Genomic DNA, 23,072 nt, shown 5'->3' with positions numbered 1-23,072 from the left:
TACCACAACTAGACAACTCAATTATCCACATGTTTCTTTTTATGTGAAGAAGCAAATTCCAAGAAGAAGATTTTCAAAAGTGATGTGTAATATAATATAATATCTTGGAACACCAATGAAGACTTTTGTGTAAAAAAATAATATTTTATTTGTGGTTGTCTCCCCAAATTTGGCTATAAATAGGGGTGCATTGTAATGTATTGAGATATCCCTCATTCTATGAACAAACCTTTGAGTTCATAATATTTCTCTCTATATTTTTCCTTTATTTCTTCATTTAAATATAATTAGCATGTTAATTTAATATTCAAAGTTTTACACTTTGAATAATGAATAGCTAACTTCCTAAAGTTGAGATGAAAAGGTGAAACTCTTGGCATGATAATAAGGTTACTAAAAGATAAGAATCTATGTTTTATATTATTTAATCATTATTTATTGTTTATGTTATATTTATTTCTTTAAGCATTTTATGAACAAACCTTTGAGTTCATATAATTTCTCTCTTTGTTTTTCCTTCTTCATTTAAATATAATTAGCATGTTAAATTCAAATTCAAAGTTTTACACTTTGAATAATGAGTAGCTAACTTACCAAAGTTTAGATGAAAAGGTGAAACTATTTGCATGATAATAAGATTATTAAAAGGTAAGAATCTATGTTTTATATTATTTAATCATTATTTATTGTTTATGTTATTTTATTTCTTTAAGTATTATTGTACTCTACTTTTAAGTGGGAGTTTTGATTTATTGTTGCTATATGTTACACTAAATTCTTGGAACCATTTAAATGTTAGTTTGATGTTACCAACCATTTAAAGTGGATGCCTTGATTTATTATATATGAATATATTATAATATTAAATTCTTGGAACCATTTAAATGTTTGTTTGGTTTTACCAACCATTTAAAGTGGGAACCTTGATTTACTATATATAAATATATCATAATATTAATTTCTTGATACCATTTAAATGTTAGTTTGGTTTTACCAACCATTTAAAGTGGGAACCTTGATTCAGTAGTTTACAAATTTATATAGCACAATAAATACTTGACCACATTTATAAGTTTTGGTATATATTATATACTTATAAGATAATAATATATAACATAATATAAATATGATTATTTAATATATTGGAACCATTTTATTAAGTGGATTTCAATAATGTTCGTTAATGTTAACTTTATTAAAATACCAAGAGTGGATCCTTTAATCTCAACTACTTAAATTAAAATTTGAACAATTAAAATTTACCCATTAAAGATTCAAACAATTAAAATTAAAAAGAAACAAAAACAAAAACAAAACAAAAAGACATTGTAGTGGACTTGTAATTACCTTAGCTTCCCTGTGGATACGATATTCGGACTCACCGAATTATACTACTTGTGGACAACCTGCTCTTGGGAGTGCAACAATCAAAGTCGCAACAATGTGATGCACCAGTATCTATCAAAACATAAGCAGGATAACCTGAGACAAAACAATTACCTGAAATAACATTATCTGGAGCATTATGTGCCTCATCCTCAGTGAGTGCAAAAACTCGAGCCTGCTGTCTAGGTGGCTGTCCTACCCTGTGGCCACCACTCTGTTTGTTCCGATCTGTCCTGGTTTTATTGCTGATAAGAATGAACTGTAGGGGTCTGACAATTCTGGTGAGGTATCTGTCTCGATGATCCCCCACTCTGAGATATTTCACTGCCACGGATAGGACACACTCGAGCATAGTGTCCCACCTGGTTACACAAGTGGCAAGCTCCCGAGATTCCTCTACACTGATCGGTATAATGTCTACCACCACACTGACCACAAGTCGGACCTGAATAACCAGTGCTCTGAACTGAACCATACTGTCTCGATCCACTACAACTCGAAAAATTACTGCCATGCCTCTTAAATTGCTTGCCTCTAGCCTTGAATTGCTCTCTTATGTTTCCACAGTTACGTCCACTATTACCCTGTCTGAAATGCTGTCGGAACTGTGGCTGTTGGGGTCGTTGCGAATACTGAAAACCTCTCTGCCTAATGATTCCAGTTTCAGCTCCCTTTGCTCGATCAAGAGCCTCAGCAAAAGTGTTAGGCCTTCCGGTATTAACCAAAGTAAATATATCAGGGTTAATACCATTTACGAAGTGATCGGCCTTAGCTTCTTCATCGGATGCTACATGAGGAGCAAATCTCAGTAAATTCGAGAACTTAGCAACATATTCCTCAATATTCAGATTTCCCTGTTTTAAATTTGCAAACTCGGCTCCCCTATCTTTCCTGTAAGAGGTAGGAAAGAAACGCTGATAAAATTCAGATTTAAAAATATCCCAGGTAACAATCGTACCTCGACCCTCTAAAGCTTTCTTGGTCATTATCCACCAACTCTTAGCAACATCCAATAACTGATGAACAACTAATTTGATTCTACGATCATCTGGATACTCAAGAGATTCAAATAATTGATCCATATTCTCCAACCAGTTCTCACACTCTAATGCATTCTCGGTACCCTTCAACATCGGTGGGTGCAAAGACTGAAATCTGGCTAACAGTATCTCCATCGGAGTCGGAGTTATATCCATCTGAGTATGAGTAGCACTGCCCTGATCTTGTGCCACTGGTATGTCCTGTCTAGGTCTACCACGACCTCTACCTCGAGTAGCCATGTCTGATATAAAATAGATCAAACACATATAAAATCACAATATCATAATCATCTCAATCTTGTATCAATCATCTCTGGCTCTCGAGACTCAATAATCTCAAATAAAGCTCACCAATATAGTATCTCAATTATGATCATGTATTTCACATTACGTTATAGTGAAAATGCTAGCAAAATTATCACATGATCAAGAAATTCGAACTGACTCGATCTACCCTGTTCCCAAATATCTTACACTCTGATACCACCTGATGTGGGGCCCCGGGTCAGATATATAATATCAATAATTATAAATGTAACAAACCAAACGATTTAGTAAAATACATAATTTGTAGTTCACAAATCCACATAACATTTTCAAAATAATTTAATTGTCTCAAATGTTTGAATATAAGTTTCAACATGCCAAAATAAACTAGTGAACCAAAGAAATCCAAACATCATCACATAGCTCCTAAGACGCGAGAATCCCACTCTAACTTGTGTCTCCTCGCCTGGAGCTGGACTCTGGCATCCCAAGCCTCGCCTCACCTACCGTCAAGCACATGAAAACAAGAGGTAGCCGACATGCCGGTGAGTATAAACCCAGTATGATACAATCAATAACATATGAGAATTAAAATTTACAAATAGTTCATATGAGATTCATAAAGATGCAATATAATGCAATGCATGATCAGAAGCTGTGAACTATCAATAAATCTCAAGATCAAGTGAATCATCTGGTCATAGGGTACCCGAGGGATAGAATCACCCAGCAACATCCACCGACTCATCCGCTCGGGGTGGGGTGCTGTGTTCTACAATCCCAGGACTATGGTGCGCCTATAGAGAGTGTTCAGGCCATAGCAGCGACCTCCGCATACATTATGGCAACTCAACTATAGCCCCATGCGTCCAACAAATCAATAAATCAAGGCGACCTCCGCCATATCAAATCTGAATCGACAAGTGGCTCAATATGCAATGTAATGATGCAAATCAATATCATCATTTCGATATCATAATAAACTCATCTCAATACAACAATCATCATCAAATCACCAATAATTCATCGAGCCATAGAGTTTTCAATTTAAAATAAAAATGATACTTTTACCTCGTATGTTACCGACCTAAACATACCTTTCAAATATTACCAAAAGAAGATCGAAATGTGTAGGTGAGAAGTCTTGAACCTTTGAATTCTACTATAACTCAAGAACTTTGATCATCTATCAAAACAGAGTAGTTTCTGTTCAAAATTCATAATTAATTCAATACTGCTTCGAATCAAGATCTGTAAATTTCTTAACCGTAATATGCCATAAAGACATTTATTGAATCATTTTATCAAACACATAACATGCGTGCTAAAGAGTTAGCTCCTTTAATTTGCCATTGGCTTCAATTCCATTTTAAATTCAAATCAACACAATCACAATCTCCAAAATTCCTCAACACCAAAATCCAACAATAACTAAACTCACAAGCTTACCTTAGTTCCTTGAACCCAAAATGCTCTTGCTCTTACTCCAAAAACCCAACAAGTAGCTAGAATCAAAGAGACAAATGAAGGAAAAAGAGAACCCTAGCTTCCCTTGGAGTGAAAAATCGAGAAGTGAGGAAAGAAATGAGGGAAAAGTGAACCAACTCTTCTATTATATCACTTAAATCTCGAAAACACGTTTTTTAAAAATCGATGGCCGCCCGGGCGGACATCTTTTTCCGCCTGGGCGCGGAACTCTCGGCCAAAACACCATTTTTCCCGAACAAGACCCGCCCGGGCGCACATTAATTCCCGCCCAGGCGCGCACTCTGCGCACATCCACTACAAAGATCGCTTCCGAAATGCCTCTTCCCTTCAGAATTAGGAAAAATGGTAAACTAGAAAGTTGTAGCCCTATATCTTGGCTTGCATCTCCAATTGGCTTCATGTCATTTGGAGGTCTGAGTAAAAATTTATGCTCAATCTCCCAACATGTGTCATTGTTGGAACGACGATACGCACGACACACTTCGGGGCGCTTTTGGCTCATCTTCCCTAATGATTTGAACAAAACTCAAAACTGGAAAGTTATAGCCTTATGTCTTATCTTTCTAATGAAAGTGGTCTCACATCAATTGGATCAATATACAAAACATTATTCTAAAAACCACAACTTGTGCCATATTTTTCATACCGTTTCTGTACTTCCATTACCTATTTAGCTCAAATTCCACATTTGATTCTACCCATCCATTATCTATTCCATTCTATAACATCATTACCATTCATACAATATCGTAAAGCCAAGAACCATCACAACTACTGCCATATTATATCAAAATTCGGGCATTACAATAACATATATTGAACACAACTAATTCCCTTTTGTTTTTATTTCACTCAAAATTTCCGTATGAACAAATATCCCATAAATTTGAAATTCAAACTTACCTAATCCAAATAGCTTTTAATAAAATAATTCCAATACGCATATCCGTTTAGTCCCAAGTTTGTTAATGACTTCTAAAATCTCTCAAGACAAAGTGTCTACCTCACCTCTGACGTGCGTCTACCAATTATACTAACCATCATCGTACCCAACTTTCCTAAAAATTTTAAATTCTCACAAGATATAATCTTAAATGTTAAGATCATGACTAAAACTTATGACACATCAAACTTATGTTACCAAAAATTTATTAACTCAATGTTTATCCTTATAACTTAACTAACCGATCAAATTTACCTTAAATCGGCATCACTTTAAATCCTTAATTTGCCACAACATGATTTCACTAACGCTTAAATTTTCATGCCTAAGATTGATTCATCCTACAATGTCCTTGATTAACATTCATTACAACATTATAATCCAAATATCTAAATATTCTATATTTCCTTCGAGCCTAAATAACCGAAAATTCCTACCATATAAACCGTTCAATTCTCACTTACTACTAGATAAGTTCTCAAATTTCCTAAGATTTTAAAATTAATTCTTACTTTCCTCGAATATCATCCAATTTTTTCCTAAATCTCGAAAATTCCACAATTACCCATGAGTCCTCAGTATTCTCAATTTCATTTTATAGATTTCCCGTATCATAAGGTTCAATAGTCTTAAGTTTATTATACCCAAAATTAATTCCCATAACACGTCTTACATTTCTATAAATACTTAAAATCCCAAGTGTTCCTCAAAAGTTCGCATTTAATCCTTAAAATTTTGAAAATTGCAACCTGACCCTTACTGTTCTCCCAATTTACATTTTGGCCCTACAACTCTTCGAAATTTGCATCATTGTCCCCATAAAATTTTTCCATCTTTACCTCATTAAACTCTTAGATTCTCGAACTCGAAATTTAATCCCAAAATTTGGTAAATTCAAAAATAGTCCCTTAGAATTTTATTTTTTTTTTGCACTTAGGTCCTCAAATTATTAGTTATTACAATTAGGTCCCTAAAATTCTCAATTCATGCAATTCCATCCTTAAATCTAACTAGGTAGAGCATGTATCCTAAATAAATTCTCATAATTAATCTTACATTTCCATAGGTACTTAAAATCCTCAAATTGTACATTTATAATCCTAAAGATTGTCGTAGTCTTCGAATCGCTATTGCTTATATGAAATCCTCAAAAATTTACTCGACTAGCAACCACGAACCATTAATAATTTCTTAGAAATTCTACAAGTCTCAAAAGCATTCATAATTTTCAAGATTAACTTATAACCCATAAGAAGGATATCAACACTACTGACCTAAAAATTAATATAGTAAAATCATTTTCAACCTTTCCTAAAGCCCAATATTCGAATTCTTAGACATGTCCAATTCCAAACGTACCCAACATGCATAATTCCATAATTTATTTTTTTTAATTTAAATAAACACTGAACAATTAAAATCTGAACGTAAAAACATTTCATGAAAACATGCTGTTAAAATAATTCATGCTTTAAATAAAATGAGTAAATGTAAAACTTACAGACCGAAGACGTGACTTCATGAGCTTCTCGAGAGCAGTAGTAGTACAACCCTTTACAAGATCATAGGCTCTGATACCAACTGTAAAGGCCCGTATTTCGTATTCATAATTTTGCGGAATTATTTAAAATTTTTCTAAATAAATAAATAACTTGCCCCATTTATAAAATTAACATGTAAATAATTTTAACTTTAAAATAACAACGGAAGTCAACATTGTATTTCAAACAACAATTTAAAAATAATCCAACATGTTAAAATCGAGTTTGAATGATAAAAGGCGCATAAATTAAATCATGAGGTCCTCGGGTTTACTACTGCTGTCCCAAGATCGCTCACTGGTCTCCGTCCGCGGTCTCGACCTCATCAGTACCTACAACAATCAAGTCTAGTGAGTCTAAAGAATCAACATGTATATATCGTGAATAACAAGTAAATATATCATAAAATCGCATGCAATATAAAAATATGGTATCGTAAGGCGTACTGTGAAAATCGTATCATGAATAATTATAACTACATGCATATCTGAAAATCATACGTAAAAGATTTGCTCAATAGAGCTCTGTCATGTCATATCATAATTTTCCGGTAGAGATAATGTTTCTAAGCAAGTGGCCCATAACATAACATAAGCGCCTGATCAGACTAAACCACAGTATACTGGGCGGTAGAGATCAATCACAGCCCTTGGACTGGATGTCCGTACCCATACATAATCATAAACCGGTCGTAAGTCACCGGGTGGAGAGGTCCTCGGTTGTTCCTACCGACTTCCAAACATAAGCATAAGGTGGCCACAAGACATATAGCATATATCTCAAAAATAAACATTTTATATTTTTATGCACGTAATATAATTATAACCTTATTTTTACCGGATGAGTTGGATCGCTCCCAAGCTTGCTGCGACTAAGTTCTAATATGTGACACATGTAAATAATATTGTCTTGACCTAAACTCGACAATCTAACCAAAAATTTAACCATAGAACCAACAATGAGACTATTGGGACCAACCACTTGATTTAAAATTATGGGGTCGTACCAACTCGAACCAACATTAAACTGACGTTTAACCATGATTAAAATACCCCAAACACACTGAAAAATATGCATAATAACTGTAAAACACGAAAAATGGTGAAAAGAATCCAAAAACATAAAACACACTTTCGAGAGTCATTTTGGCACCTTTCCCCGTAAATTCTCGTACGACCTCTAAACTCGACCAAATCACGAACGGACAAAAACACGACTTTCCTAACTCATTAAGGTAGTGTCCAGTCCAAGGCCATGGGCTAAAATCCAAATAAGAACTCAAACAATCACCAAAATCGTGACCCATTGTTGCTGTCAAAAGCAAAAAATACAGCAGCGGCAGCTTGCTTGTTTGTGGAGCAAACTCTGAAAATAATGGCCATGGGCTTGAACCACTGCCCAAGGACTCTTACCAACATCCTAGGTCATGGCCTGGACCATGCCTAAGGGCTAAAAGCCAATCATAAACCAAGCCATTACCTAAGACACTCACAGCTCCCACCCGAGAGCACCCTTTGGGGTGTAGTGTGATGTAATGAAATATTTGGTTGTTTTGTGTCGTTCCAGTGGCCATTTAATCAGCCGTGGCTCGATATAGACATGATGGAGCGTTGTATAAACCATGGACACGGGCTAGGAGCCAACCACAATTCATCCAACATCTCCAAAAACCGAAAGTTACTCATACCAAAAAATCAGATTTTGAAAACCGAAGTGCACTTGTCATGTTTCTGTAAAAATCTGAGAGATCTATGAACCAAGATTTGAAAATATGATTTGGTCACGTCCTAGACATGATAAGGAAGGGCTCTAACCATGGCTACAGTCCTTAGGACAACCAAGATTCGAACACCCCTTTGAACAATCCAATGACAGAAACTGTGAACCCAAAATTCTGTGCTCATAAAAAATGTTGTTGTCATATCTTTGTTTGTGCGTGTATGGATGTAAACCAATGGACCAATAACACCCTAACACACTCTAAAACATTCCTAGAAGCAGCCATGGAAGCCTGGAACCGAAGAAACTCCTGAAACCAACAAAATTACAGTAGCCGTGAAGCACCATCAAAAAAACGAAAAGCTGTACAGATTTCTTTCAAATGTTTTGATGTCAAATTGCATTGTGTCACTTGATATATGAAAATATACTGATTTAAAATAGCTAATATAACTTGATTGCAGAGCAAAGGAATAATATATACATGCCTGGAAGTTGTTTTGAACAAAACAAACCAATACTACGAATACGAGCGACGGAATCGGAGTTGGATTTCCTTTCTTGTTCTTGTGCTGATCTTACACGATTTTCAGCTGTAGTCTTCTCTTATATTTCGAATGTAAGGGTGGGGAAGGCTAGGTAATGAAGGTGCATGATAAAAGAGGTGTTAAATGAGTCTTGAATTGCATTTAGTTGAGAGTTACACGTGAGAATTTGAATTGTTTCTTCAACCTTGCTGTAGTTGTTCTAATTCTTTTATCCTTGCTGCTAATTAACGATTTTTCTCAGCTGATTCCTACTGATATTTCGAGCATATGAGTGTAGGACATGAGGGTAAGTAAGAGGAATGTTATAATTGGTGTTAAAGGGCCATAATATGCATTAAGATGGAGGTTACAAGTCAAGAAGTGGAATGGTTTTGAATTATTCTTCTCCTCCTAGCTGGCCGTGGGTTTTGTTGCACTTGTTTTGCTGTATATTTTCTATGATTTCCTTAGTAATTAGTTGGGGAGAAATGAGGTGTAATATTGTGTTTGAATTACTACTAATTGGTGAATTAAAATGGGAATGAATACTCCATGAAGTGCAATTAGGAAATGTTTGAATGGAGAGTTATCAACCTTTGCATTATTTTAAATGTTGGACCCAAAATTATTATTACTAATTTGCATGGTATCTTATTGATTAAATCTTGTATTTTAATTGCTTAAAGTTTAGCACCATCATTATATATTTTAGTGAATTTACACATTAACTTTAGGTTAGATTATTGCATGGCATTCATGACCTCAAATTTAAATATTCAAATGCTATGATTAATTTCTTGAATATATTATACCTAGATTAATTCATCTTCATTTGTTTACATATTTTAATTTAAGCTTTAATTAAATATTAACATAAAGAACTTTATTTAATAATTTAGCTCTTAATTAATTTAAATAAATCCTAAAACATTCTATTTCTTTAAATTAAATTATTCCTTGACTTAAATTAAATTTAGGAATATTTTTTTATTATTAATCTTATATTTAATCTTGAAACTCTGGTCCGACCGCGTATTTATCCTGAAAAGATAAAACTAAATATCTACTCTTAAAACAAATAATCATGATTTAACAATTATAAAATGAATTAAACACTTCATATATTTATAAAAATTCATTTTTTTATTTAAATAGTAGCAATTATGCATGGCTTATACGTAATCTAATTTTTCGGGTTCTACACTTAGGCCCATTAGGTAGTTAATTAGGCCCAATTAAGCTAATTAGTGATTAAATAAAATATTAAAAATAATTTTGTTTAGAAATGTTTGTGAATTTATTAGCCGGGTTGTCAAAAAGCTCGTATTTTTGTTTAAAAACCAACACCGATAAAAATTATGTCCCGGCGTATAAAATCACCTAAAAACCCCATATTTTCAAAAATAAGAAAAAGCATCACCCATATTTTTAAATAATTAAAAGCAATTATTCCAATAAAAATATTTTCTATTTTTTCTTCCTTCGGTCTCCGTTCCTCGATCGCAACTCGAATACCCTTTTTAAAAATATATTTTAATGCAACCATGTAAAAAAAACAATTTTAAACATGTAAATATGCATCACATAATTAATTAATGCAATTAAATCATTTAATTGAAATACACAAAGAATTTAATAATTTGTGCATGTGGTTCGCGTTGACCTTTAAATTTTCGGGGCATTACAATCTTCCCCCCTTAAATTAAATTTCGTCCTCGAAATTCGCTTATCCGTAATAACCCAAAGTTTAGACTTAGTTCTAGCATCCAAAAAATACACGCTTTCGCTGCGCTACTCCGATAAAGCTTAAAATCTAGAAGGTCCTTACGTCTCCTTGATCCTAGTTAAATTTTCCTTTTAAATCCTTATTTGCGATTTGCAACTTAAGAAAACTCATTATAACTTAGTGTTATTACTATTATAACCTCGAATTTCAATTTTTCTTACAATTCCCAATATCAAAAGATGGATGACCACTTATCGTATATTACCTTCCTTATTTTATACCCAAAATATTCATCAACTTATCAATTTAAAATTTAAAATCTCAAACACACCTTCAAATTCTTAGATTTTTCAAGCCTAATATCGATTCATCCTTAAAACCCATGAACAACATTCCTTATAACACTATAACCAAGATATCCCAAGGTTCCAAATATTTTTAAAAGTCTAAATCATCAAAAACTCTTATCAATTAACCCATTCAATGCTCACTTATTGATAAACTAGTCCTCAAATTTCGTAATAATTGCAAAACAAATTCTTAATTTCCTCAAAAATTAAATTTTACGATTAACTCATAAGTTCTTGGCATTCTTAATTTCCTTCTACAGGTTTCCCATAACATAATTCGATAAATTTAACCTTATTTACCAAAAAAATCAATTCCTATAACCAATCTTATCTTTCATCAAATTAAGATCCCAATTTATATATTTCTATACTCCCAAAGTCGATGAAATCTTCGAATAATTATTACTTATGAGTAATTCCCAAAAATTAATTCAACTAGTAATCATGAATCATAAATATTTTCTTAGAAAATCTACGTATCCCAAAAATATTCATACAATTCTCGATTAACTTATAGCCCAAAAAGTAAAACATCAATACTAAAACCCAAAAAATAAACATAGTCCAATTCCACCACACAACCAACATGCGTTTGAAATCAAATAATTTCTTATTTCCTATCGTATCACATATAAAATTCTAAAGCATATAAAACATATATTATCATAAAGCTATTAAACATTAGACATAAACATATAAGTCATGTACTTATGCAGGTAACATTATAAAATCATATAAAGCATGTAAACTTACAAGTTGAGGCTTGACGACTGATCTTTCCGGCGCTGATGGTGGCACAACCCTTTACAGGACCTTTGCTCCGATACCAACTGAAACGTCTGCTATTCGTTTTCTTAAAATGTGCTAGTTTTTTTTTTAAAACCTCACTTAGCATCGGCCGAACCATAAAATATTTTTGACATCATTTTAAAAATAAACATCCAACTGCCATATAAAAATTCAAAGGAAAATATTTTAAAGCATAAAATCGTCAAACATTTTATCAACCTAAAAACATTATTCGAAAAGTATAGCCCATACTATAACCTCTCAAAAATCTCTCATAACATAAATAAAAGACGTAAGAATATCTTTAACATTACTTAAAATCATAAATCATAACTAGTGCGGAAAACTAGCGTCGGTCCTCGGGTTATATGCACCTTCAGTCCAGCAAAGTCAACCATCAAGACCTCCATTAACATTTTTATCATAATAACCTGCATCAATCACACCTAGTCAGTTTAAAGACTCAACACCTCATATTCTTGATAACGAGTAATACGTAATACAGTTAACATATAACAGTGAAAAATACTTGTACTTAAAATGTCGTTTTCATGAAGATGCATAAACATAAATATTTTCGTAAACATTTTCATGATGCATAAAACCTTTAAATAAAAATATTTTCATAATCTTATGCATAAACATTTTCATATAAACATAAACATATGCATATTCGTATCCATATTCATATCAACATATTCATATCATCATATTCATATTCATGTTCATATTCGTGTTTGTTGAATTCAGATCGTGATTGTGACTCGTATTCTTAATCGTATTGGGCGATGGATCCATCTAAAGAAAACCACAGTACTGGGCGGCGGGGACACCAACAACACTCTCACCAGTCAACTGGGCCTTGGCCTACATATTAACATATTTGTATTCGTATCACGTATTCGTATTCGTATCCGTATCCAAGGAAACACGATCGTCGGGCTCCCACTGGGACCATAACCCTCACGATATTTTCAACATGTAGTAGTCACAATCCCTTCACATCCTTCAACATGTTATCATCACTTAATAAAAATCATGTATATGCATATCGTTTTATTTTTGAAACCAAGCATGCAACATATCTTTTAAATGTCAAAGATTAAACCATAAAAATCCAGGAACATTTAAAATAAACGTTTCAACATCTTAAAATTGACATATTATCATATAAAAATTCATAAACATCCATAATCATGGAAAATAATCATATTAGCATATAAAATAGCATTTAGGACAATGCCATGACGTTTACTAATTTCTAGGTGTAAAAAGACCGTTTTACCCCTGGATGTAAAATTTCCCGTTTTTGACATTTTCTTAATTTCATTGACTCTAACATGTCAAAAATAATTATTTAAGCTTACATGAATTTTCTCATATTTTTATTTAGCTTAAATCAAGGACTTTTAAATTAATATTTAAATGTAACGTATTAATGCGTTTTAATCCCGAATTAAACAAACCTTAATATAAAATTCCCAAATTTAAAACTTAGACTTATAATAATTATTTAAGCTTAAACCTAATTTTTCATAATTTTATAAAGCTTAAAATAGATGTTTCAATTAACTCGTTAATTAGCGTTTCGTGCGGCGATTAAATCCCGGAAAATTCCAAAACTCGTTATTTTGATCCCAAATTTTTAACATAGCATTTTTATGATTTATTCTACCCATCCAAGTCATGAGCCACACCCGTGGACCCATGGATTTAATTTTTATTTCTTAAATCTAGTTTTTGACACACCGACGAACACACCGAGCCATCTCCCTATTTACTCGAGCCACGCCCGAGCCACCTCAAGCCAAAACCTAGCAAACCCATCTAGAGACCCTCCTGTCCAAGCCCAGCCCATCCCAGCCCAAAAAACCCGGCCCTGGCCCGCTCAAAACTTGCTGGAACATGACCCATGTTCTGCACGTGTTGTGCATGTGTATCCAAGGGACTTTAGGACTCCTATCTAGACTAGGACCCCTTCCAGACCTTAACCACTTGACCCCTCATGACCCTAACCTTCCCTGGACCATGCCCAGACCAACCCAGCCCCTTGAACCCAAGCAGCGAAACTCTGAACCAGATGACAGCAACCTGCGTGCTTGATGGCTTTCCTCACGGTTCCATCTTTCTTGCTCGGCCCTACTGGAACTAAACCATACCAGCCCCTGCCCAGACCCTTGTGCATCCCCTTAGGACCCTAAGGACCGAGCCTAGCCCTGCCCCAAGCCCCCTGGACGAGCAACATCCTCCCTGCACCAGCCGATCACCTGCGCACATCCCTATCCAATTCCCTGGTCTCGAGTCCTAGCCCTCCTAGGACTCTCCCTAGGACCTAACCCTGACCCCTAGGACCCAACATCCTGACCTGGTCGAGCCCTCTTGCCCCATGCACCACCACCGATCCTTGCACCTTGAAACTAACAAACAAACTCACGGCCCTCTTTGCTTCTCTTGCCTACGGTTCCAGCTTAATTTTTTTCTTTTTATTTTATCATGCTTTGGCTATAAACAATTCAATATTAATATCCTATTCATGGCAGCCACTTAAACAACATAAAAACATATTTTTTTGAACCCAAAACACATGCTTTAAAAATCAATTATGATGCATCTAGAAAATATTGCAAGGTGCAACTTGTTTTCATGAAATTTTCAAACATAAATACATAATATGGTGTGATGATGAGTAAAAGGAGAATATGGCGTGCCTTTGCGTATTTTACGCACGAAAAACCGTTGGCGATTGAAGAACGGCGACAAAGAAACGACGGCTTAAAAATCCTTGCAACTTTTGATGCTTTTCCTTCAACTTTTGTGTGTGTGTCTCGTGTGAAAATTGAGGGGAGAATTTTTGATTTGCTAGGAGAGTGTGGCGTGTAGTGCAAAGGGTTTGGGGTAGGTTAATTGCATATTATATAGTTTAATTAATCCTTCAACAAGCTTAGGCCCATTAGGTAGTTAATTAGGCCCAATTAAGCTCATTAGTGATTAATTAAAATATTAAAAATAATTTTGTTTAGAAATGTTTGTGAATTTATTAGCCGGGTTGCCAAAAAGCTCGTATTTTTGTTGAAAAACCAACACCGATAAAAATTACGTCCCGGCGTATAAAATCACCTAAAAACCCCATATTTTCAAAAATAAGAAAAAGCATCACCCATATTTTTAAATAATTAAAAGCAATTATTCCAATAAAAATATTTTCTATTTTTTCTTCCTTCGGTCTCCGTTCCTCGATCGCAACTCGAATATCCTTTTTAAAAATACATTTTAATGCAACCATGTAAAAAAAACAATTTTAAACATGTAAATATGCATCACATAATTAATTAATGCAATTAAATCATTTAATTGAAATACACAAAGAATTTAATGATTTGTGCATGTGGTTCGCGTAGACCTTTAAATTTTCGGGGCATTACAATCTTCCCCCCTTAAATTAAATTTCGTCCTTGAAATTCGCTTATCCGTAATAACCCAAAGTTTAGACTTAGTTCTAGCATCCCAAAAATACACGCTTTCGCTGCGCTACTCCGATAAAGCTTAAAATCTAGAAGGTCCTTACGTCTCCTTGATCCTAGTTAAATTTTCCTTCTAAATCCTTATTAGCGATTTGCAACTTAAGAAAACTCATAATAACTTAATGTTATTACTATTATAACCTCGAATTTCAATTTTTCTTACAATTCCCAATATCAAAAGATGGATGACCACTTATCGTATATTACCTTCCTTATTTTATACCCAAAATATTCATCAACTTATCAATTTAAAATTTAAAATCTCAAACACACCTTCAAATTCTTAGATTTTTCAAGCCTAATATCGATTCATCCTTAAAAACCCATGAACAACATTCCTTATAACACTATAACCAAGATATCCCAAAGTTTCAAATATTCTTAAAAGTCTAAATCATCAAAAACTATTATCAATTAACCCATTCAATCCTCACTTATTGATAAACTAGTCCCCAAATTTCGTAATAATTGCAAAACAAATTCTTAATTTCCTCAAAAATTATCCTAATTGGTCCTTAATTTCGAAAATCTTACGATTAACCCATAAGTTCTTGGCATTCTTAATTTCTTTCTACAGGTTTCCCATAATATAATTTCGATAAATTTAACCTTATTTACCAAAAAAATCAATTCCTATAACCAATCTTATCTTTCATCAAATTAAGATCCCAATTTATATATTTCTATACTCCCAAAGTCGATGAAATTTTCGAATAATTATTACTTATGAGTAATTCCCAAAAATTAATTCAACTAGTAATCATGAATCATAAATATTTTCTTAGAAAATCTACGTATCCCAAAAATATTCATACAATTCTCGATTAACTTATAGCCCAAAAAGTAAAACGTCAATACTAAAACCCAAAAAATAAACATAGTCCAATTCCACCACACAACCAACATGCGTTTGAAATCAAATAATTTCTTATTTCCTATCGTATCACATATAAAATTCTAAAGCATATAAAACATATATTATCATAAAGCTATTAAACATTAGACATAAACATATAAGTCATGTACTTATGCAGGTAACATTTTAAAATCATATAAAGCATGTAAATTTACAAGTTGAGTTGACGACTGATCTTTCCGGCGATGATGGTGGCACAACCCTTTACATGACCTTTGCTCTGATACCAACTGAAATGTCTGCTATTCGTTTTCTTAAAACGTGCTAGTTTTTTTTTTTTAAACCTCACTTAGCATCGGCCGAACCATAAAATATTTTTGACATCATTTTAAAAATAAACATCCAACTGCCATTTAAAAATCCAAAGGAAAATATTTTAAAGCATAAAATCGTCAAACATTTTATCAACCTAAAAATATTATTCGAAAAGTATAGCCCATACTATAACCTCTCAAAAATCTCTCATAACATAAATAAAAGACGTAAGAATATCTTTAACATTACTTAAAATCATAAATCATAACTAGTGCGGAAAACTAGCGTCGGTCCTCGGGTTATGTGCACCTTCAGTCCAGCAAAGTCAACCATCAAGACCTCCATTAACATTTTTATCATAATAACCTGCATCAATCACACCTAGTGAGTCTAAAGACTCAACACCCCATATTCTTGATAACGAGTAATACGTAATACAGTTAACATATAACAGTGAAAAATACTTGTACTTAAAATATCGTTTTCATGAAGATGCATAAACATAAATATTTTCGTAAACATTTTCATGATGCATAAAACCTTTAAATAAAAACATTTTCATAGTCTTATGCATAAACATTTTCATATAAACATGAACATATTCATATTCGTATCCATATTCATATCAACAAATTCATATCATCATATTCATATTCATGTTCATATTCGTGTTTGTTGAATTCAGATCGTGATTGTGACTCGTATTCTTAATCGTATTGGGCGATGGATCCATCTAAAGAAAAACACAGTACTGGGCGGCGGGGACACCAGCAACCCTCTCACCAGTCAACTGGGCCTTGGCCTACGTATTCGTATCCATATCCAAGGAAACACGATCGTCAGGCTCCCACTGGGTCTAAAATTTTTTCTTTTAAAACACAAGTACGGAGCGTAATGGAATGTAACTAATACACATCTCAGTATATAAGTACAATAATGTACAACAATTATTCAAACTAGTCTAAGGTTTAACTACTAAATTTCAAGTATTAAACCAAGTCTACAATAAGTCCGGAATCACCACTCTAAACTCGTCTTCTCTCATCATCTTCTTGACCCCGATCCTGTCCCACCTGTTGTCATGCACACATACAAAACAAGACAACAGCCGGATATTCCGGTGAGAATAAATCCCAGTATAATACATGTATACATGCATATACACAATATAAATCATAAAGCATATTATCATGCATAAAATCCATAACAATAGGTTTCATAGTCTATGAAACTAAATCAAAATAAGCATTCAGTAACATAGGGTTCCATAATCTCTGAAACCAAAATAAAATAAGCACGCGACTCAATTCAAGTCATATCTTGACTTAACTCAACTCTAACTCTAGGGATCCCGATGAGAATAAGACGTCACTGTCTGTCACCTACCCTCCCAATCGGGGTGACTGTACGTCTTATTCCTAGACTTCGGCCCTGTCTATATCGAATATCTACAATCGGAGTGACTCTGATCCGAAGCGTCGATACCACCGAACATCTAGTAATTTGGCGAATCTACCAAATGACTTTCCTATTTCAAATGCTTGAATATAATTCTATAAACAAAGCATAATCATATAAAAAAGATAAACAACAATTTTAGTATGTGATTTTGTTGGGAAACTCAAATTGAATCTCATTTGAGTTGTGTCTTCCCCAAACAAAACATGAATTATACCTTTGTCTTCCCGATTGACGAAGACGAAGTCTTGTATTCCAATCTGTCCATACCCAATCTGGCAATGACAATCGCATAAATACAATATCAGTATATAATTCGACTCAAAACCTGTTCTGATCAATACTCAAATTAGTATATAATCTGATCCATATCTGAACAAGGTACAATCTAATTCATATCAACGATATCATCGAAATCATTACTGAATCTGATCACTCTAAGTCAACTGATGTTTCGACGGCATAACAATACAGTTTCGATATCCCCGTCAATCTCAACATCACAGATATAATATCAGAATTCATAATCAGTATCAGTACAATTCATAATCTCAATATCTGTACGCTTAAGATCAGTAACAACACAACTCTGATATCAAATCCCAATCAATATCTTTCGAAAATCATAACAATTGTATAAACAGTCTATTCTTTAATCTGACTTCAATTATACAATGTCTACTGTAGCAGAAACACCATATCTGATTCATATTCAATTCTGACAATATCCTAATTTCAAATCATGTCTAAACGTAACAAAACTTACGTCCAGTTGTAGCCTGTGTTGATAGGAGTACAGTACTGAAGTTGGATCTAAAATCGAACGGGCGGATTTTGTGAAATCTTGATTTAGAATTTCACGAAGAAATTCCTCAACAATTTTCCTTCGATTCCTTCTTTTTGCTTCTGAAGGTTGGCTTGTCTTATATATATATTGCATGTAAATTGTACGTGGCTTTTCCAAAATTTGCCAAAAAACCTCTCGTGCATATGCGCGCCCAAGCCCCGCGCATATGCGCGAGATTTATTATCTCGGCGCTTGTGTCTCAACCGCTCGCGCATATGCGCGCCCATCGTCGCGCATATGCGCGAGACCTACTGTCTCGTGCATCCCCTTACTCGCGCATATGCGCGCCTTTTGTCGCGCATGTGCGCCGAACTCTCTGGACGTTCCGCGCAGATGCGCGCATTCAAGCCGCGCATGTGCGCCGAACTCTCTGGACGTTCCGCGCATGTGCGCGCATTCATGTCGCGCATGTGCGCGGGGACTTTTCTTGCACAAAATGTCAAATCTTCTTTCGGCTCTCCCGGTCTAATCCGTTTCATCTATAATCATCTCAATTAATAAATAAATCATTTCAGATTAATCTCAGATTACAGTAATAAAATCTCGGGCCTTACATAAACAATTCAATATTAATACCCTATTCATGGCAGCCCCTTAAGCAACATAAAAACATATTTTTTTGAACCCAAAACACATGCTTTAAAAACCAATTATGATGCATCTACGAAAATATTGCAAGGTGCAACTTGTTTTCATGAAATTTTCAAACATAAATACATAATATGGTGTGATGATGAGTAAAAGGAGAATATGGCGTGCCTTTGCGTATTTTACGCACGAAAAACCGTTGGCGATTGAAGAACGACGACAAAGAAACGACGGCTTGAAAATCCTTGCAACTTTTGATGCTTTTTCCTTCAACTTTTGTGTGTGTGTGTCGTGTGAAAATCGAGGGGTGAATTTTTGATTTGCTAGGAGAGTGTGGCGTGTAGTGCAAAGGGTTTGGGGTAGGTTAATTGCATATTATATAGTTTAATTAATCCTTGAACAAGCTTAGTCCCATTAGGTAGTTAATTAGGCCCAATTAAGCTCATTAGTGATTAATTAAAATATTAAAAAAAATTTTGTTTAGAAATGTTTGTGAATTTATTAGCCGGGTTGCCAAAAAGCTCGTATTTTTGTTGAAAAACCAATACCGATAAAAATTACGTCCCGGCGTATAAAATAACCTAAAAACCCCATATTTTCAAAAATAAGAAAAAGCATCGCCCATATTTTTAAATAATTAAAAGCAATTATTCAAATAAAAATATTTTCTATTTTTTCTTTCTTCGGTCTCCGTTCCTCGATCGCAACTCGAATTTCCTTTTTAAAAATGCATTTTGTTTGAAACTAAATTCCGGCGTTTGACAAAATATGAATCAACTGAAAATACGAACCAACTGATCGAGTAAACTGAACTCAACAACTGGACTTAATAATTGAAATCAACTGACTGATCAGTTGGAAACTGATCAGTTGATATATTCAGCCGTATGCTAAGCACCCTTCAACTGAACATATCTCGGGAAAGCACAATCAACCGTCAAGAGACATAGAAGATTGCAACGCCGCACTTCAATCAATACAGCTTAGAAAAACGCATTTCGGCGAAAGCAATTAAGACGCCGCATCACAATAAATGAAGCAAACAATGTCCAAGGAATAATCAACGGATACAAAGATTCAAATTCATCTCAAGTTACTGTTGGAGAAAAGAAGCTTATAAATATGACAGAAGAACAGCTGAAGAAAAGAGAGTCGACACTATTCAAAAGCTTGCTGTCACTCTGTCGAAATCTCTGCTCAATCTTACTTGATATATTCGTAGCAGTTAAGGCACAATTTGAGCTCATTAGCAAGTTGTAATAATCGTTGAAATTCGATAGTGCTAATATCAGTTACGCACTGAGAACATTCGGTAATACTAAGAGTTTCAGTTTTGGCAGTGTTAAGTCCAAACTGAAGTGGGTCAGTACAATTCTTGTATTTGATCAAAGTCTTTTAGTGGATATCCTATCCTTGAGATAGATGGGGTGACGTAGGAGTAATTAAATTCTCCGAACATCCAGAAACAACCCTTGCCTATTTTTATTTCAGTTTCGTATTCTATCTTTCAGTCAGTTATTTTCCGCAACTACTTTAGTTTAACTGATTGTCATTGACCAACAAGATTCCGAGAATCAGTTTGTCACCAAACTGAACTCAAAATTCGAAAAGATCAGTTTTAATTGTGAGTGTTTATTCAACCCCCTTCTAAACACTCTTGATACGTTAATCGATCCTATCAAGTGGTATCAGAGCAGTTGAATCTTGTTCTTGAATACTTTTGATCTAAAAACTTGCCAGCATGACTTCATTCAACAAAATTCCCATGTTCTCCAGAGAAGAATTTGATGATTGGAAAATCAGAATGCAGGCTCATTTGGCTGCACAAGATGATGACATGTGGTATGTCATAACTGATGGACCCATGAAGATTCTAAAAGCAAATACAGTAGTTGCCATAACAGAAGGGGCACCACAAAGAATAGAAAAGCCCAAAGGGTTGGTGGCTGATGATTCGGAGCGATTATCTAAATTCAAAATTTTCAATGGGAAGAATATTCTGCCACCCAAGACTAAACTAGACATTTCTCCTGCTCAGTTTGTAAAGATAAAACAGGAGATTGGGACTCAACAGGCGGCTCCCAAATCAGTTAAACAGTAAAAGACGTTGGCTCAACTGAAGACAGTTAAAATAAAACTGATTATTAGTGAATCCGATTCTGAGAAGACGCCCTCTCCAAAAATTGCCAAGAAACCAAGAACACAAAGGACAAAATTACCAACCACAGTAGAATCAATTCCTACTGAAAGACTGATATCTTCAGATGCCCAACAGCCTATCAAAGCAGTTCCTCTGAAGATTATTCCACCAGAAATCTCAGCTGGTGCAACAAAGGAAACAGTTAGAATCAAAGCTCCTCTAATCCACATCAATCGTCCTACCGTTCTAGCACCTCCCAGACCCAAAGGTATAAAGATTATAGAACATGTGGATACTACTCGTACTGGATTGGAAATTCTACACATCCTCAGTACTGAAAAAGGCAAAGGCAAATTGATTGAAGAGCCCAGGCCATCCAATTCAATTCAAACTCATATTGACCTTGTTTGGGAACATGTTAATAATTTTGCAGCATCAAAACTTAAAATCTATGATGATTGGACCGTCTACAGAACTCAAATTTTTGCTAAGCAGCTGAAAAAGAAATCCCAGCTGAACAAATTTATCAAACTGGAAGCAATTGTCCTCAAAATGGTCAAAGCTGCTACAATTGTTCAGGCTTTGGAGAGAAAAACATATTTTTTTGATCAAATTCGAGCTAAGAAGCTATCTCAACTGCTTGAGAAATTAAAGGCAAACTACATTCCCACCAATCCAACTGCCTATAATGATCGAGCTGTGATCACTCAGCTAGATACAGATCTTACTAGCTTGCAAGATCAGATAAAAATGTGGAAAATGGATCAGGAGTTAGTTCTTCCTGAGGAAGCCTCTGAAGAAGAAGAAGAAGACCCCTCCCTCTCAGCAGAAAGAGCCATCCTCAGAACAAACTATTGTTACAACTGAAGAACCAGTTCAGGATGTGCCACAATCATCTGCTGTGGAACATCAGCTGTACTCTGAAGCCGAGTTGAATTTTGCCAACATTGATGAAATAATTCAAGCAGTAGTGACAGAATCTATGAATAATGAAACCATTTCTGAAGAAGTTGATCACTCAACTGATCAAATCACTCAAGAGGTTTCTATCTCAATAGAAGCACCAGTTCAGCCTGCTATTTCTGAACTAAAGGAGCAAACAGTGGTGCCTACTCAATCACCTAATCAACAGATTGCTGAAAATATGGAGGCAGTTCATGACCCTTTCACTAAAAATCTTATTCAGCAGGAAAGCCCAATTGTTGATCAACATCAATCTTCATCTCCTCCAGTCCAAGTAGCAGTAACTGAAACAGATGTTCCAGCACAGACTGTCTCTGAAAAGATATTATCTGATAGAACCATGGTGGTCTTTGATCAAGTCTCACATGAACCAAGAACATCTAATCAGTCACCTCCTCTTCAATCCACAGAAATGGATCTTGTTCTTGAAGAAATCCAGAATATGCAGCACAATATGCAGCAGATGATTACTGAATTCTCTCATACTATCAAATTGGATTCTTCAATTGAATATGACTCCGCAAAACTGAAAGCCATTCAAGAAAACATGGAGTCTCTTACCCGAACTGTACTTGAGATGAAAAATAACAGAGGTCTAGCTCAAAGTC

General features: G+C 34.5%; 1 protein-coding gene across 1 annotated transcript; it reads right to left on the bottom strand.

Annotated features, from left to right (window-relative positions):
• Positions 1–1,461: 1,461 nt before the first annotated feature.
• LOC142556933 (uncharacterized) lies at positions 1,462–3,925 on the bottom strand. Its single transcript, XM_075668421.1, has 4 exons — positions 3,791–3,925; positions 1,895–2,668; positions 1,586–1,710; positions 1,462–1,482 (listed from the first exon to the last, which is right to left on the bottom strand). The coding sequence occupies exons 2-4, from the start codon at positions 2,664–2,666 to the stop codon at positions 1,462–1,464; spliced, it is 918 nt and encodes a 305-aa protein (XP_075524536.1). The 5' UTR covers positions 2,667–2,668; positions 3,791–3,925.
• Between the last annotated feature and the right edge of the window lie 19,147 nt (positions 3,926–23,072).

This window comes from Primulina tabacum, chromosome 9, assembly GCF_025594145.1.
Source record: "Primulina tabacum isolate GXHZ01 chromosome 9, ASM2559414v2, whole genome shotgun sequence".
Taxonomy (NCBI): domain Eukaryota; kingdom Viridiplantae; phylum Streptophyta; class Magnoliopsida; order Lamiales; family Gesneriaceae; genus Primulina; species Primulina tabacum.
Note: the sequence above shows the minus strand (reverse complement) of the source record. Positions and strands in the feature narration are given on the sequence as shown.